The sequence below is a fragment of the Dromiciops gliroides genome, chromosome 2 (assembly GCF_019393635.1).
Source record: "Dromiciops gliroides isolate mDroGli1 chromosome 2, mDroGli1.pri, whole genome shotgun sequence".
Classification (NCBI taxonomy): domain Eukaryota; kingdom Metazoa; phylum Chordata; class Mammalia; order Microbiotheria; family Microbiotheriidae; genus Dromiciops; species Dromiciops gliroides.
The window spans coordinates 261400880-261419009 of record NC_057862.1 but is presented as its reverse complement, the minus strand read 5'-3'; the positions used below and the strand labels follow the sequence as shown (position 1 = coordinate 261419009).

General features: G+C 42.3%; 1 protein-coding gene across 3 annotated transcripts in view; it reads right to left on the bottom strand.

Moving 5' to 3' along the window:
* Nucleotides 1-10158: 10158 nt before the first annotated feature.
* The window catches only part of GALNT16 (polypeptide N-acetylgalactosaminyltransferase 16), a 122274-nt gene continuing 114302 nt past the window's right edge, over nt 10159-18130 (bottom strand). For 2 of the 3 annotated variants that reach the window (XM_043988427.1, XM_043988429.1), the window contains exon 15: nt 10159-13259. In XM_043988427.1, the coding sequence (XP_043844362.1) occupies nt 13122-13259 (138 nt within the window). In that variant the 3' untranslated portion in view covers nt 10159-13121. The remainder of the gene's footprint in view (nt 13260-18130) is intronic. The other variant, XM_043988428.1, reaches the window with a different exon arrangement.

The following is an 18130-nucleotide window of genomic DNA, read 5'->3' as shown; positions in this document are numbered from 1 at the left end:
ACCCCTCTCTGCTCGGGGCAACTTTCTAAGACTCTAAGTTGCAGAGAAGGTCCTGATTTATACTTGTAGGAGGAGGACTTTGCTTACATAGAAATTCTCTATATCAAGGGAATAGGGCCTAGTGTCTATTCCTAAATATAAGATTTGGAGCAGGGGGAGAAGAGGCCCTAGCAACTAGGAGAAAAAGGAAAGGATCTGTGTAGAAGGCAGCTTGGATTGAGTGTTTTAGAAACTCAAGACTTTTCAGATTTGGAAGGGAGGAGGGAATGTCTTTTTAGCTATGGGGTAAAAGGGCACATAGATGGAAGATGCAATGGAAATGGAATGTATGAGGAACAGCAAGAAACCTATTTTGACCAAAGCACAAAGGAATAAGTATTATGGCCAGAAGGATAGATTTTGTGCAAGTTATGAAGGGCTTTAAATGCCAAATAAAGAAGTTTATATTTTATCCTAGAGGTAATAGGGAGTCAGTGTTTAGAGCCCAAAGGCAGTTGAATCTCTGGTTGCCCTGCCCTCACCCCCAATAAATAAAACTTCAGAAAAAATGTGTAACTAAATACAGAATTTTAGGAAAGCCAGGGGAAGAAGGACCTTGGCTTGGAAACGGACTGGGCTTGGGGAGGATGAGACTTGGACGAAGGCCTTGAATAAAGGGCCTCTAGATGAGACTTGTTTTATAAGTTGGACAAAATTGGGCTCTAACAACTCTACATCTTTAATTGCCAACCCACATATACTTGTATAGGGCAGCTAGGTGGATAGGGTGCTGGGCTTGGAGGCAGGAAAATCTGACTTCAGAAAATTCTAGTTGTGTGATCCTGGGCAAGTCACTTAACCCTGTTTGCCTCAGTTTCCTCATCTGTAAAATAAGCTGGAAAAGGAAATGGCAACCCATTCTAGTACCTTTGCCAAGAGAACCTCAAAAAGGGATCACAAAGAGTTGGACATGACTGCAAAATTACTAAAATAGATACATATATACATAGATGCATATACATACACACATATGAATGTAACAAACACCACTACACAACTATATATACTATATACATGCATATATACATGTATATGTCTATATGTATGTATTTATATTCAGGACAAATGGAAGGATATGCTATAGCTGTGATGACTTGACTAGGAGGTTTGATGAGGAAGCTACATTCCTGAGGCCAGAGCAATAGGAACCACTTAAGATGGTCTGCAAGTCAGAGAACCTGATGGTGCCACACAGTTCATTTTAGAAAGTTACAGTATTTCTTTTTACCTGGGTCAGTTCAGTTTCAGAAGAGTTCAGTGGTTTCCCCAGTGGTTACCAAGGAAACACAACAAGAACAGCTGTTACCCATTCCAGTTAGGCTGGAATAGTCAGTCTCTTCCTGGAATTATTTTTATATTTTTCTCCTCCCAGGGTTGCTGAAGATTGTCATAACTGGGTTCCCATCCCCACATCCCCTCCCCAATCCACCTTGATTTCTTGATTCCAGGGTCACAAGAAGACAGAAACCTAAAGGAATCCAGGGGCATTACTTCCCTAAGGCAGCATCCTTCCAGATGACTCAGACTGGAGATCATTTTTAGAGTGATTCCCAGAGACTTTAGAGAAGTTGGAAGTTGGAGAAGAGGGATCTTTGGGGGAATCCCAAAAGTGGGAGGATAGATTTCCCTCTTTGATTGTGTTAGAGAACCTTCTAAGCAGAAAGGGCTTAAAACCAACACCACAGTTTGAAGTCAGGACTCTTGGGTTCTCATCCAAGATCTGTCACTAACACAGAGGTCAACCTTCAACAGTCAGGCCATGTCATTCATGCTCCAATCAACAAATTTCCTAGGAATTGTGGGATAGAAAAAAGAGAGATTCTCAAAATGTTAGAGTTGGGATCTTTGGGTTCAATTAATACAGTGCCTGGTGTAGGGTAGACACTTAATAAATGTTTATTGACTGAATTAAACTCAGCAAGAATGTGCTAAGCACCTCCTCTGGGCCAGGAACTATACTAGTTATTGGGATACAAACACAAAAAATGAAATCCCTGCCCTCAAAGAGTTTACTGGGGAAGTAGCATTATCTACAGAGAGAGAAATATGAGAAGTATTATGGTATAGAAAGAGGAGCAGGATGGAGAGCTGGCCTGTTTAAATCCCGTTTCTGTTTTTTTGTTGTTGTTTATTTTTGGCAGGGCAATGAGGGTTAAGTGATTTGCCCAGGGTCACACAGCTAGTAAGTGTCAAGTGTCTGTGAGAGTTGGACCGACGCCCCCTGTTGGAAGGAACATTGTGAGCTCTGGCCTGAGGGGAGACCAGGTGGCTTTGGCATCAGGAAGTGATGTTTGCTCGTGGGTCCTGTTGATCAAAGTTGCCAGCCAATTAGCTTGGGGCTGTGTGTATGGATGGCCCTGTTTCTGGTTTTGGGAGGTTTCAGGAAGAAGCCCAGGAGGAGAGCTCTCTTTCGCCTGGGACCTCAGTGTGGAGTGGAGTGGAGATGCTGGCTCCCTTAAATAGATAGATGAAGACATCTTGGCCTCCTCCTCTCTGATCACTAGATTCTAATACACCTTAATAAAATGCTTAAAAGTCTAAATTCTTGCCAAAGCTTCTAATTTGGGGTGACCACTCATTAGATTTTAGACATTCTAGCTAGAATTTTAGCCCCTTATATGTCTGAGGCCAGATTTGAACTCAGGTCCTCCTGAATCCAGGGCCAGTGTTTTACCCACTGTACCACCTAGCTGCCCCCTTAAATCCTATTTCTGACACACACTGGCAGTATGCCCTTGGCAAGTCACTTAATCTCTGAGTATCCCAGACAAGTCTCTAAGATTATACATTGCAGAACAGTTGCCAATCTGCATCACTAGATAGAATCTCCTACCTCATTATTCCTTATACCAGTGAAATTATGGGTCTGGTAATTTATAGACAGACAGACAGACAGACAGACACACACACACACACACACACAAGCACACTACCAAAAAATCCTGGAAAGTGGAAGTGGAAAGCACTAACAATGGGGTGGGTGTGGGGGTAAAGAAAGGTCTTTTATAGCAGTCACACTTGAGTTGAGCCTGAAGGCAACAAGGTGGAGTGAAGAAGACCTGAGTTCAAATGTAGCCTCCAACCCTTATTAGCTGGGTAACCCTGGGCAAGTCACTTAATCTTTGTTTATCTAGTTTTCTCATCTGAAAATGGGGATAAGTGAGTATCAAATGAGATAATCATTGTAAAGTGCTTAGCATAGTACCTGGTGCATAGTAAGCACTATATAAATGTTAGGTATTATTGATTGAAGCTATTAGTGTTTTAAGAAGTTAGAGACTTCAAGAGACAGAGGTGAAGAGAAAGAGCATTCTAGGTATGACAGATAAACAGCCCGTGCACAGATACAGGTGGGGAGATAGAATTTCATATCTTGGTGTAAGTAGAACAGCTGGAAAAGACTGTAGACTATATGAGGAGTTTTTCTAAATCAATTTGGAAAAAGAAGTTGGACCCAGATTAAAAAGGGCGTTAAATGCCCTTTAAATGTCACCTAGCTGCTAGGGAGCCAAGATGGTGAAGGAAAGGCAGTGACTTCCTGGAGTTTTCCCCACAATCCCTCCAAATACCTTCAAATAATGCCATAATACAATTCCTGGAGCAGCAAAAGCCACAAAAGGATGGGGTAAGATTATTTTCCAGATAAAGATGGCTTAGAAGGTCAGAAGGAAAGGTCTGTTGCACTGGGGTGAGAGTGGAGCTCAGACCCAGGCCGTGCTGGCACAGATCCAGCCCTAGGCAGGCTGCATCAGGGAAACAGGCCTCCAGGAATCTTAGAATCAGCTGTGGCAGTGGCTACTTCTGGAACTCAGCTCACAGACTGGTGAGGAGGTCGAGGGGTTGGCCAGGGGGAGATTGCAGAGGTCCCTGCTGGTGCTGAGGTGGAACTCTCTTGTGTTGCCCATGCTCAGAACCAGGAAACAGTCTAGAGTGGCAGTCCAGGTTGGGGAGAGGCACAGGCATACCTGAGCTTGCAACCACAGTGAAACAGAATTCTGTTCCCAGGTTAAAGAGCAAGCAGGCCTGTGGTTACTTACAGACCAGAGCACAGGCCAGGGGAGTGTAGAGCATGCCTTTCCTTAAATCATACCATGTGGGACCCCCTGAAGCTTGGGACATTGCACTCTGGAAGCAGTACCCCACTTTGAGAAGGAGTTAAAAGTCAAGAAATAGGCTGGTAAAATGAGAAGACAGAAAAAGATGCTGATCCTAAAAAAGTTTCTTTGGTGACAAGGAAGATCAAAATACACCCTCAGAAGAAGATAACAAAGTCAAAGCTCCTACATTGAAAGCTTCCAAGAAAAATATGAATTGGTCTCGGGCCATAGAAGCACTCAAAAAGGACTTTGAAAATAAAGTAGGAGAGGTAAAGGAAAAAATGGAAAGAGAAATTAGAGAGATGTAGAAAAGTCATGAAAAAAAAGGCAACAGCTTGAAAAGCCAAATTGGACAAATGGAAAAGGAGGTACAAAAGTTCTCTGGAGAAAATAACTCCTTAAAAATTAGGATTGAGCAAATGGAAGTTGATGACTTTTTGAGAATCAAGATACAATAAAGCAAAACCAAAAGAATGAAAAAATAGAAGGCAATGTGAAATATCTCCTTGGGAAAATGACTCACCCCAAAAATAGATCCAGGAGAGATAATTTGAAAATAATTGGGCTACCTGAAAACCATGATCAAAAAAAAAGAGCTTAGACATCATCCTCCAAGAAATAGTTAGGGAAAATTGCCCTGATAGAAGAAGAAGGTAAAATAGAAATTGAAAGAATCCACTGATCACCTCCTGAAAGAGATCCCAAAATGAAAATTTCCAGGAATATTATAGCCAAATTCAGGAACTCCCAGGTCAAGGAGAAAATATTGCAAGCAGCCAGAAAGAAACAATTCAAGTACTGTGGAACCACAGTAAGGATAATACAAGATCTAGCAGCTTCTACATTAAAGGATTAGAGGGCATGGAATATGATATTCTGGAGGACAAAGGAACTGGGATTACAACCAAGAATCACCTCTGGGAATTCAATGAAAGAGAGGACTTTCAGGTATTCATCATGAGAAGACCTAAACTGAATAGAATATTTGGCTTTCAAATACAAGACCGTAGAGAAGCACAAAAAGGTAAACAGCAAAAAGAAATCATGAGGGATATTAAAAGGTTAAACTGTTTACATTCCTACATGGGGAGATGATACTTATGACTTATAAGAACTTTCTCATTATTAGTGCAGCTAAAGTATACTTAGAGGGCACTGGTGTGAGTTGAATATGAAGGGATGATATCTTTAAAACATTAAAAAAATTTTTTTTTGGTAGGGCAGTAAGGATTGGGTGGCTTGCCCAGGGTCACACAGCTAAATAAGTGCCTAAAATCAGATTTGAACACAGGAAGATGAGTCTTCTTGACTCAGTGCCCAGGACTCTATCTACTGTACTACCTAGCTGCCTCAGCTAGGTGACATTTTTTAAAATTTATTTTTTCATTTTAACAAGCCTTTTTATTTCCTTATTTAGAATTTTCCCCAAGTTACATGTATAAACAAATTTTCACATTGATTTTTAAAACTTTGTGTTCCAAATTCTCCACCTCTCTCCCTCCCTACCACCTCTTAAGAACTCAAGCAATTCAATGTCAGTTATACATTTTTATACATGTTTGTCTAAATTTCCTTAATCTGTAAAATGAGCTGGGGAAGAAAATGGCAAATCATTCTAGTATCCTTGCCAAGAAAACCTCAAATGGGGTCACAAAGAGCCAGACATGACTGAAAAATCAACTGAACAATAGCAAAATGCTAAACAGAAAAGTCTGTATTTTATTTAAAGGCAGTAGGGGAGGGACTACAGTAGATTCTTGAGTAGGAGAGTGACATAATCAGACATGTTTAAGAACTATAAATTTAGCAGCTGTGTAGAATGTAGATTGGAGAGGGGACATACTGGAACATTCTGATGATGATCTAGACCAATGGGAGACCAGTAAATCATATATAAGCATCCCTGCAGGTGGCACATTGACTTAGAAAATCACACGTATTTATGTATTTCTTTTTTTAAGTGAATAAGTGAATACAACAACATATTAAAATGAGATAGCAACTACATTTTAATCTGGTTTGGGCTTCACTCAGGAGTGCAGTGGGTCACTTGCTTCCTGTGGGCCACGTATTTGACAACCTCTGATCTAGACCAATCCCTTCCTTCATTTTATAGATCAGAAAACCAAAGGGTAGATAGAGAAATGAAGTGATTTGTCCTCAAGTCAAGACTAGAACTCAAGTCTCTTAAAAGACTTCCCTTCTAGGGTTTTTTGTCCTCTTTGACTACTCACCATCTCTCACTTTCCTACTTTCCCAGTTGTTGTTGTTTGGTTAATCAGTCATGTCTGACTCTTCATGATGTCAATTGGGATTTTCTTAGCAAATATACTGGAGAATTTTGCCCTTTCCATCTCCAGCCCATTTTATTGATGAGGAAATTGAGGTAAACAGAGTTAAATAACTTGCTGAGGGTCACACAGCTAGTAAGTGTCTGAGGCCAGATTTGAATTCATCCTACTGACTCCAGGGTTGGCATTATATCTACCATGCCACCTAGCTGCCCCTACTTTCCCAGTTAATTGCCAAGTGTTGTCAATTCTAATTCCACAATGTAGTTTGTTTCCATCACTTTTTCTCCCACCACACAGACATAATCATAGTTTAGGCCCCCATCTCTTCTTCTTCTTTTTTTTTTTTTGCAGGGCAATAAGGGTTAAGTGACTTGCCCAGGGTCACACAGCTAGTAAGTGTCATGTGTCTGAGGCCAAATTTGAACTCAGGTCCTCCTGAATCCAGGGCCGGTGCTCTATCCACTGCACCACCTAGCTGCCCCCGCCCCCATCCCTTCTTATATACACTATGATCCTAATTGGTCTCTCAAGCCCAGACTTCTCCCCCTTCCAAGATGCCACACTGACAATCCTAAGAATAGATTTGATTATGACACCCCACATTTAATAAACTCCAATGGCTCCCTCTTACATTTGGGATCAAATACACACTCCTTTGTTTGCCATTTAAGGGCCCTTAGAAGCTGGTTTTAATCTACCTTCCCATGTGTATTCTACATTACTCCCCTTCACACACTCTGTAGTCTAACCAAACTGGCCTTCATATTGTACCTTTCTTTGCACAGGCTTCCTCCTATTTTGAAAATCCATTTCCTCTTCCCTCCCCAACCCACCCCCAACTCTTAGAACATTTAATTTTCAGCTTCCTGAGACCTTTTCTAGATCCTCTAGCTGGAAGTCTCTTTCCTCCCCTGAAATCACCTTGTATTTACTCTATACAGCAATATGCCATTTCTCTGATAGAGCATAACTTCTTTGAGGGCAGGGTCAGTTCTATTTTTTCTTTGTATCTTTAGTACCTGCCATTAATAATTGCTTGTTAACTGGCTTCTGCCAAACTGTGCTTTCACTATCTAGGTGCTCTGGTTTCCTGAGGATAGAGAAAAGGATGCTCCAGACCAATGTAGACATATGCAACCCATGCAGAAATGTGAATTGCTGTAGGAGACAAGCCCTGCCAGAGTCCTAAAGGCCAAAGGGTGAGCAGCCAGAGGAGCCAGGTGTCTGAGAGCCGGAAGGGGGATTCAAATCCCACCTTTGATACTTACTAGCTCTATGACCGTTTGATCTCTCCTAGTCTCAGGTTTTCTTATCTGTAAAATGGGGGAATCTGTAAAAACCTGTCTAACTGGTTGTAGTGAGGCTGAGAGAGATGTTTGTAAAGTGCTTACATATGGTGCCCCCCAAATCTTAGTGCAGTTTTAAGCTTTAATAGTTTAGATGTATAAATAATATCACATTTTTTTTTTATCAGTTTGCTGAGGGGAAAGGTTAGACACAAAACTTTCTCAGCTGCCATTTTTTCCCAAGCTAAAGGAAAACCTCTGAGAGAAAGCAGTATGAAAATAAAGACCAAATTCTTGTAAATAAACAGGGCAGGCTCTGGTGGTTTGTTTAGAAAGGAATGACATTTATATAAAGCTTTAGAGCTTACAAAGTATTTTTTATAGATCATCTCCTTTAAGTCTCACAACAATCCCATGAGGTATTATGATTACCATTATATAGATGAGAAAAGTAAGGTTTAGGGAGAGGTTAAGTGATTTGCCCAGTGTTGTCTAGCTAGTATGTATTTAATGCAGGATTAGAACCCATGCCTTCCTGATTCCAAATTCAGCACTGTACTCATTATACCATGCAGTGAATTTCAGATGCAGTTTGACCAATACAGAATGCAGTGGAGCTGTATTACTTCCTTTGATCTTGACACTGTCTATAAATGTCTTGTCTCCAAGATCATGGTGCTTTACTTCCCCTCTGGGTTTAAGTAAGTCTTAGTTCAGTTTTGGATAGCTAAGGAATTTCCCAGAGTCTTTAGAGTAATAGGTAACTTAGTCCAGAAGAGGCTTAGAGTGGAAGATACCAAATGTGTTGGACACCCAAACAGATTTTCATCCTAAATCAAAGTTGAACCCTTGGAATTTCATGATTGGTAAGTCATAAATTGTGGGGATCAAAAGAAAAGCATTCTTTAGGGTTCTGGGGAGATTAGTTCCATTCAAGGGAACGGGAGAATAAAGATGCTATGAGTTTCACCCTTCCATCCCTTTTCCTTCTTCCTTCAACCAAAATGAATGATAGGAGGAGCTGCTCCAAGTAACAAGGCCTCTAAGGTTTCTGTTCTCACTGCCTCTCAGTCAGTTTCCTAGGTACCGCCTATACAAGAGATCTTTCCTTTGACCCTCAGGACTTTCCACCTTTCATTTCTTACTAAATTTGAATCCCAGCAGGAGAACTGAATTTTAGTTGTACACCTGGGGTTTCTGGACCAAGGTCTTTGGTTTTGACCTTTCTACATCCTTGAGCCAGCTCAACATCCTAAGTTCAGAGGTATTGTACCCAAACCCTAATAACCTGTCCCCCATCCACTGCCACCATTATTTCTGAATTCTCTGATCTTAGCACTCACTTCTCTGTTTTCCTAAACACCTTTTCCCCATGTGCTCCCAACCACAACAGTGGACTTTCTGAGCTTTATTTACAAAGAAAAAGAGAAATAATATACCAAGGAAAGGTAATAAGAAGTGTAAATAAAAGAAATCTGAGGGACACTTAAGTTTTCTAACATAACCCTTAACTACTTAACAGCGATTACCAGCCCTCATCCTGCTCATCCTGATTTGCCTTTGGTCAGGGTCATTCTGCCATCTTTTTTTTTTTTTAAAGTGAGGCAATTGGGGTTAAGTAACTTGCCCGGGGTCACACAGCTAGTAAGTGTTAAGTGTCTGAGGCCGGATTTGAACTCAGGTACTCCTGACTCCAGGGCCAGTGCTCTATCCACTGCGCCACCTAGCTGCCCCTATTCTGCCATCTTTTAACCATAAAGGAGAATGTCACATAATTCCTAGAACACACCTGCACCGAGGCTGAGATTCAGCTCCCTGGCCTCCCTGGATCTAGTTTATTGGTCTAGTTTTAACATTTCATGCTTGTGGTTGGCCAATCAGGAAACCATCTTGATTGATGTCAAGTTTGTAGTGCTTCACCTATATTCTAACTTTCCCCGTGCTCCTAACAAGGGGGAAACCAAAAAATACAAAACAGGTACAATGATCCTGTCCCCTCAAAGGTATCAGAATTCAACCTGTGAGGTACCTCGCTGCACTCAGCCCCAATATTCCCTCTCCTCAGATCCCCAAAGATCACCCCTTTCCTTACTATTGCTGCTGTTAGATTTAAAGGGACCACATAGGGACCTTGGAGTTTCCTTTTGCAGCATACTCCTATCCAATGTAATAGAATAGAATGAATACAGGGCTTGGAGTTGGTAGATGGTTCCTAGTCCTGACCTTATAATGACCTTGTACAGATCCTCCCTGGGCCAGGGTCATTTTGCCATCTTTCAACCCCGAAGGAAAGTCAGGTTTTTGTTTTGACCTTAACATGACCACATTTGTGTGACCTGGTGTAGGTCATTTAACCTATGTCCCAGCTTCCTTGCTTATAAAATGGGGACAGTGATACCACCCTCGTGTTACTGTTGTGAGAATCAAACAAGATGCCACTTATTGTTGTTGCAAGGTATCATTTATTATCATCATCATCATCATCATTATTCTCAAACTTTCTCTCCTCCACTTGGCTCCAGGAATTATGCAGCAATCAATAATGTCACTTGCAAACCACTATGGGAATCCCACTCAAAGACATTGGGGATGTCACCAAGAAAAATCAGTGCAAGAAGCAGCTGATTGCCAACCAAGAGGTCAGGTAGTCCTAGGCAAGGTGGAACATACATCAGTTTAGAGGCGATGTGGGAACTGGGAGCTAAGGAAGATGGTGCACACGTGTTTGAGAAGGGTTTTATTCCAGACGTTCATAGAGACGAGTTCCTCAAGGACAGCTAAGTAGCACATGCTTTGATCAAGAAGAACAAAAACAAAGCAGCTCTGAGCCTTCTGACGTGACCACTAGGAACAAATTTGTAATCCTTGGAAATAACTCATCACATAGCAGTATTTTTTCATCACATCAATCCAAACTCTACATAAAGGCTGTTTATGTATCCTACAACCTAACCTGAGATGCTTTAGAACTTTATTTTTATACTAAACCTGTGGTCCAAATCAAATGAAGGCTGTCCTTTGAGTTGAGAGCACATAGTAGGAGCATAATGCATGTTTGTTGAATGAACTTGGATTAGATTAGACTGGATTGGGAAGTGTTAATTCACCAGGAGGGACAAAGATGGATGAAGCAACATCACACTTAACATTGGAGGTCCATGGGTAAACATTGCCCCACACCAAATGTCATACTGTGGGCTGAGAGGTATGGGACCAACATGAGTATGCCCATCCCCAGGTGGAGTTGCTGGGAACACATTCCTATAACATAAGTATGGTAGGACACTGACATCATTCCCCTAAAGTGGGGAATATCCTCTCAACGAGTTCAGAAAAAGAAAAACCTGTTGAGATGCTTTCCCCTACAACATGGAGATTTGCAATTACAGAACCTTTGGATACCATTCAAATGAACGATCCAAGCCAGGGAGTTCATGTGATAACAACTCAGTGTGGGATAGACATCAAAAAGAAAGCAAAATGAGGGCATTTCAAGAAGAGCTTGTGTTTTCCATATAGAAAGGTCTAGAGCTGGACAAAGCTATATTTCTTGCTGGGCCCTTGTAGTACCTGGGTGATGCCTAAACCAAGGAGGAAGGCAGCCACATGCAGGTTTGTTCTAAGGGAAGAATCATGAGGGACTGTGAAGTAGACACACAACCTTTGGCCACCAGAGAGAACCCCTTCCTGGCTCGATATGAGGATGAAATTGTGGAGGGGAAGAGGAGGAACTCTAAAAGGAGGCCAAGGTGTAGGGGAGGGAAGGAAGTGGGAGCTTTCTTTTCTCAAGCAGAGCTCCCAAGGTTGACTCTTCTATATCAGTCCTTCAATAACAGCAGGGCTTGGAGTAGCCTTGGGGCTTCTGAAAGGAGAGAGGTGTTATTCATACCATGCAAAGGAGCTGCATTCCTTCTACCCCATCCTCCTTATAAAGACAAGTGACCTTTCAGAAGGCACAAGACATAGGTGGAGGATGGGGGAAAGTGGCTGGTGGGGAGTAGAGCTGGGATGCACATGTTAGTAGTCACTTAAACTCTTTCAAGGTCCAGCTCCTTTCAAGAGCAGTTGTTGCCAAAGTGGGGTGTGTGGCATGATCCCAAAGGAGCTGGGATGGGGAAGGCTTGACTTAAAGGAGCCAATGGAAAGGTGGGAAGATGGGTCAAATCCCATCCTCCTCATGGTAGCCAATCATGGGGCTTGTCTCCAACACAACCCTTCACTCACCATAGTACAACATGTCAGCCCCTCAGAGCAGTTATAATTTAACCCTCACCTCAGTACCCATAGTAGCAGATGCATAGGTGCCATTGAAAACCCCTCCCCTCTCCCTAGAATGCCATGCCTATTATTTTATTTAAAAAGGGGATGTTGTTTTTCTTTTTTAAACTTATAAGGATGCAGGATCAAAAAAATCTGGAGACTAGTGTCCTAGAGGATTTCAGCATAGGAAATAGAGGTTAAGAACTTGATGCCAAGGGGAAATTGCCCAAGCCCTAACAGAAGAGTCACCAGTACCAGTTTAATGAACTGACCTTCTAAGCAGTCTTACTAAATGGTCTTTTCCAACCTGAAAGGAATTGTAGCACAATTCTCTTAGTAGCTCTCAACTCAGAAGAGCAAGGGTGGTGTTGACAAGGGAGAAACTACCTCTAAAGGAAAGGGTCTTAGTTGGGATTTTACCTTTTCTTTATCTTACGCCCTTTAGCATCTTCTCCATCTTTCTGGGGTTGCCTCTTTACACATTTTATGCATCCCACGGTGATCCTGGCTTTCTCTTGTGCAAACTCTACACTGATAACCCTGGGTTTCCCCCTCATCCTCCACCCATGACCTGGTGGTCATCCCCTTTTTCAGTCATTTCTTCCCCATGGCATGATTCTCTTCCACCCTTCCCATCCCATTATCTTATATTCCTTCTGTAGCCTAGGACCCCAGTCAGGAGCCACCTGCACCACAGAGAAGGAATTAGACCTTCCTGTCCCCACAAAACAACATCACCCACATGGTCACATACAAACCATCATCCCTTATTGTGAGTAGACTAGGCCTGGAGGCACTAGGGTCAGGGATGTCTATAGGGATGGGAAATAAGAAAAAGGCAAAGTGCCACCCCCCAACTCTGCCAGTCACAGTCTACAGTCCTTACCATTTCCTCTACCAGGAGTAAGGCTAGGAGTACAGGTAGAGCTGCTAGGGGCAGGTAGTCTATGGACATGCCACTGCTTCCCTCCTTCCCCCAACATGAGCTTTGGAAAAACATTTAACATGGTGGCGATGTTTGCTGATGATCCCAACAGAAACATTGACAAGATGAAAACAACCCAGCTTGAAACTCCCCCACCCTAACCCCATTCCAGCCCCAAAGTCTCATGCAAAAAGGAGTGATGAGGTCCCTGGGGCTACCATCATGTGGCTTGCATTAGCTCCCACTGTTGGGCAGGTGAATCTGCCTGGCACAGTCCGGTCACCACCTGTGGGGATTGGTTCTCCAAACAGAGGCCACTGACAAAGTGCTGGATAAAAGTACCTTTCATCTTCCATTTCTAGTAAGGGGGAAGAAAAGAGAAAAGCAGATTTTTCTTTTTAAAGTAACCATAACTGGCCACTTATATGGCACATCTTGTTTATGTCTACCACCACACTCTCCTTCCCAGTTTTAGAATCACTTTGTGACCCATATCCAGGGTGTCCCATAAGTCTGAGTGCTATTTTAAACTATAAAGTCTTTAAAAATGCATTAAGACCCTGAAGACAACCTGTCTAGCATTAACCTTTAGTGGGTGACGTGTTCACTGACCTGTTTATTCACCCATCACTTAGACTAGATTTCTGCTAGGAGAGGCAGTGTGGTAGAAGACCAGTCCAGAGCTAAAAAGACATCCTACATTCAAATCCTGCCTGTGACACATACTTACCCTGTGATTATGGAAAAGTTACCCAACTTTCTGTGCCTTCAGACAATTCTATAAGATTATTTGGAGACCTACATCAGTGGAGAGAATTTCCATATTGGAGTTCCCTGTATCAATAAAAGTCAGATCTGGAACACTCCTCCCCCTCCAAAAAAGTCTCTACTATTAAAAATGAAAAGACTACTTAAAGGTTCTGAGTCACCCTAGAGTTTAGTTTCATTTTTTATAGATTGCATGAAATTTCAGTCTATTTGAATCTTTCACTTCCCAAAATAAGAGATACCACCTCCCCTCTAGTCCTGCTTTTTGTACCACGTGTCTATGAATATGAGGTCAATTTATTATTTTTTTTAGTTCTCCCATGGGAATAACCCTGTCACCTTTATTAAGATGACAGCTTAGGCTATGAGCAGTGTGGAGAGCTGAGTTTCTTTCTTTGCCCCATTATAGATTCATCAGGGACATCTCAAACTACTTAGTTCACTTCCTGGTGTTTCAGTTTTCTCCAGTCTAATAATGAAGGAAAAACATCTGGAGAACATCTGGAATATGACTTGGATGGAAGGAGATGTCATCAGAAACCCAAGAGAAAACTTGGGACTTTGACCTAGGTTCGAGGGCAGTGCTACTCAATGGCTCAAGATGGAAGTAGGAAGGAATGCCAAGTTCTGTATCTAGTTCTCCTATCTTACTCCTCAGTCAATCAATCCAACAAACATTTTTGAGCACTTTCTATGTGCTGGGTATTGTGCTGGGTGCTTGAGATACAAAGACAAAAATGAACAAGTTCCCTTACCTTAAAGAGTTTACATTTTATTTGGGGGAAACAACATGTAAATCTTTTTTTTTTTTTTGTGGGGCAATGAGGGTTAAATGACTTGCCCAGGTCACACAGCTAGTGTCAAGTGTCCGAGGCCAGATTTGAACTCAGGTCTTTCTGAATCCAGGGCCTGTGCTTTATCCACTGTGCCACCTAGCTGCCCCCTAAACATTTAAATCTTTGAAAAATATAGGTGGCACAGTGGATAAAGCACTGGCTCTGGATTCAGGAGGACCTGAGTTCAAATCTGGCCTCAGACATTTGACACTTACTAGCTGTGCGACCCTGGGCAAGTCACGTAACCCTCATTGCCCCACCAAAAAAAACAAACAAAAAAAGAAAAATATCTACAATAAAAATATGAGTATTTTGGAGGGGAGGGTGGTACTAGGATTTGGTGGAGAGGATTAGGGAAGAAAGAGAAGGAAATAAGCATTTATATAGTGCCTACTGTCAGGTACTGTGCTAAGTATCTTTATATATATGTATATATATGATACATACATGCATACAACCATACTTACATCCATCCATCCATACAAATGTGTATTGTGGAAATTTATTTTAATTTGGGGACCCTACCTTTGGGCTGAGATTAAAAAGCCTTAGGCCCTCAGGGTCTCTTCTGTGTGGGAGGTGCTGGTGCCCCTCCCCCTCTGCTTCAGCTGAGCCAAAAAGCCCCGTGGGCTGTATGAGATGCCAGGTCAGACAACTGGGGGGAAAAAGCCCCCAGCTCCTTCCTACCTGAGCGGATCTATCCCGGAGATCCCGGGCTCGTCCAGGCCAGCCTCTACCATAGCCTGTGCAGAGGTCCCTGGGCACACAGCAGGGGGCATGGCCCCTGGAGCCGTGGGTATGATACTCATGAGACACCTGAGCATGGCGGATTAGCTTGGTCTGTGGGGGCACAAAAAGCCTCGATATTTGAGTGGAGAGAAGAAAGATATATATAGACCTGGGAGTTAGAACAGAGGAGAGGCCAGCAGACAAGATTAAGGGGGGCTGATGAGATTAAGAGAGCAGAAAGGCTGGAGCAGTAAGAGATGGGGAAAGGAGAAAAAGATAAGAGCAAGAAGGGAGGAGAGGCTGAAGGACAAGATTAAGGGAGGCCAGCGGGGGGCAGCTAGGTGGTGCAGTGGATAGAGCACCAGCCCTGGAGTCAGGAGTACCTGAGTTCAAATCCGGCCTCAGACACTTAACACTTACTAACTGTGTGACCCTGGGCAAGTCACTTAACCCCAATTGCCTCACTAAAAAAAAAAAAAAAAAGGGAGGCCAGCGGACAAGATTAGAGGGGCAGCAAAGGTGGCAGAGGGCAGACTGACGGAGTAGACAGACAGAACAGGAGGCAGTGGAGAGCACAAAAGCAGTCAGCATAGAATCCAGGTTGGAGAAAGCGAAGATTAAGAGAACAGAAGGACACTGGAACACTAGGAGAACGGAAGGAGAGGTCGGTGAGAGAGAAACACAGGGGTTCAGCGGTGGCAGTAAGGAGAGGAAAGTTAGAAGCAGGGGGATTTACAAAGTGAAAGGGGCATGGAGTTAGAAGGAGCTGAGCAATGAAAGTGGAACTACCCTAAGGCAAGAGGTGGTAATGGCCCTTATTGTATTAAAAAAGTTCCAGGCCCAGCAGGTGGAAAGAGACACCCAGAATGCAATCAGGTTGTATGTTTTATTTCCCTATATTTTTTTTTGTTTAAATAGTATCTCATAAATAAACTCTGCTTTGATTATGTAGTTAAGAGGCTTCTTAATCTTTTGCTTATCAATTTGGGAGCAGTGTGAAGAAATTTTTAAATGGCCCATATTAAGTTAATAGCAGTCAGATAGCCAGTCAGTCAAAAGCCCCCAGATTAGTCATCCACAGATTAGTCCCCCCCAAAATTAGGCCAGTTACTCAAAATATTCTAACAGTATATATACACATATATGTGTGTGTGATACATACATATATGTACATGTGTGTGTGTATACAGAGAGACAGAGAGTCATTTGATCCTTACAACAACCCTGGGAGGTAGGTGCTGCTATTATCTCCATTTTACAGTTGGGCAAACTGAAGCAGACGGAAGTGAAGTGACTTGCTCAGGATCATACAGCTAGTAAGTGTCTGAGGCAGAATTTGAACTCAGGTGTTCCTGACTCCAGGCCCAGTATTGCACTGGACCATCTAGGGAAGGGGAATACTCCCATTTAGACCTCTCTTCCTTAGGAAGAAGTGGTTGATGCTGACCATATCATTTGGCTGAGTAAAGCTATAATTTCTGCTAGTGAAGCAACCAGGAAAAGAGGTAGGGAAGCAGTGATGATCTATATTAATTGTTTTTGTTTTTTGTGTGAGGCAATTGGGGTTAAGTGACTTGCCTAGGGTCACACAGCTAGTAAGTGTTAAGTGTCTGAGGCTAGATTTGAATTCAGGTCCTCCTGAATCCAGGGCTGGTGCTCTATCCACTGTGCCACCTAGCTGCCCCCTATATTAATTGTGAGAGTAAGAGCTGAGTGACTGTAGTGTGAAGGTTAGGGAGGAAGGGCTGGGCAGAAGGGAATCTACACTGGCATTTCTATCCAATAAACTGTTGGGTGGAATGGAGGGTAAATTTGCAATGTTGCACAATTTATAGTGCTATACACAACCTTGTCTCTGGAAGAGAAGGGAATGTAAATTTTAGGGAGCAATTCTTTTATTTTCTAATTTAAAATATTTATTTTCAGTTCTAATTCTCTTCTTCCCTCTACCCCCTTTTCCACCCATCGAGAAAGCAAGAAATATGATATGGGGACAATTCTTCAGTGGAATTATTCAGGAACTTTTGTATGGGGACATCAGAGAGCAATCAATCAATGGTGAATAGAGCATATGGTTTGAGAGGAAGCAGCTGGCACCACTTGATTCCCTAGGATATCCTCTGTGTCTCTTTCCACCTTCTGACATTCACAATATTATGTAGTTTCCACTTGACTTGGAGGAAAGAGTCTTGGATTCAAATCCTAGTTCTGCCACTAAATAGCTGCAGGACCAGGGATAGATTTTATCTATCTATCTATCTTTCTATCTATATATCTATTTATTTATTTTTTTTTAGTGAGGCAACTGGGGTTAAGTGACTTGCCCAGGATCATACAGCTAGTAAGTGTTAAGTGTCTGAGGCTGGATTTGAACTCAGGTACTCCTGACTCCAGGGCTGGTGCTCTATCCTCTGTACCACCTACCTGCCCCTGGGATAGATTATTTAACCTCTTTGGGCTTCAGTTTCCCCAGTGAAGGATTGGAGTAGACATTCCCTACCAGCCTAAATAATGTATAAATCTTCCATATGATCTTGAGTAAAAAAAAGTCTTTGTAGAACCTATCATCAATTATTTACCAGTGATAGTGTCATATCCACTGTTTTATGTTTGGCCAGCCACCGGAAGGCACAAAGGTTTCTCTTACAGTAGAAATTTTACCAGGTTGAAGGCTTCAAGGCCAACTGGCCTTCTCCCAGTTCATTCAACTTTTCCAGCAACTGACCAATTCCAGGAAGCTCAGAAGACAAATACTGCCCTAAACATGTATGGTATTTTTTCAACTTTTTCAAGGCATTTTCACATCTAAATTTGGTCTCCTGCTACCTTTTTGAGATAGGTAAGAAAGATCTTAGCTTCCAGCTTGAAAAATGAGGAAATCAAAGATTGGGGGAAG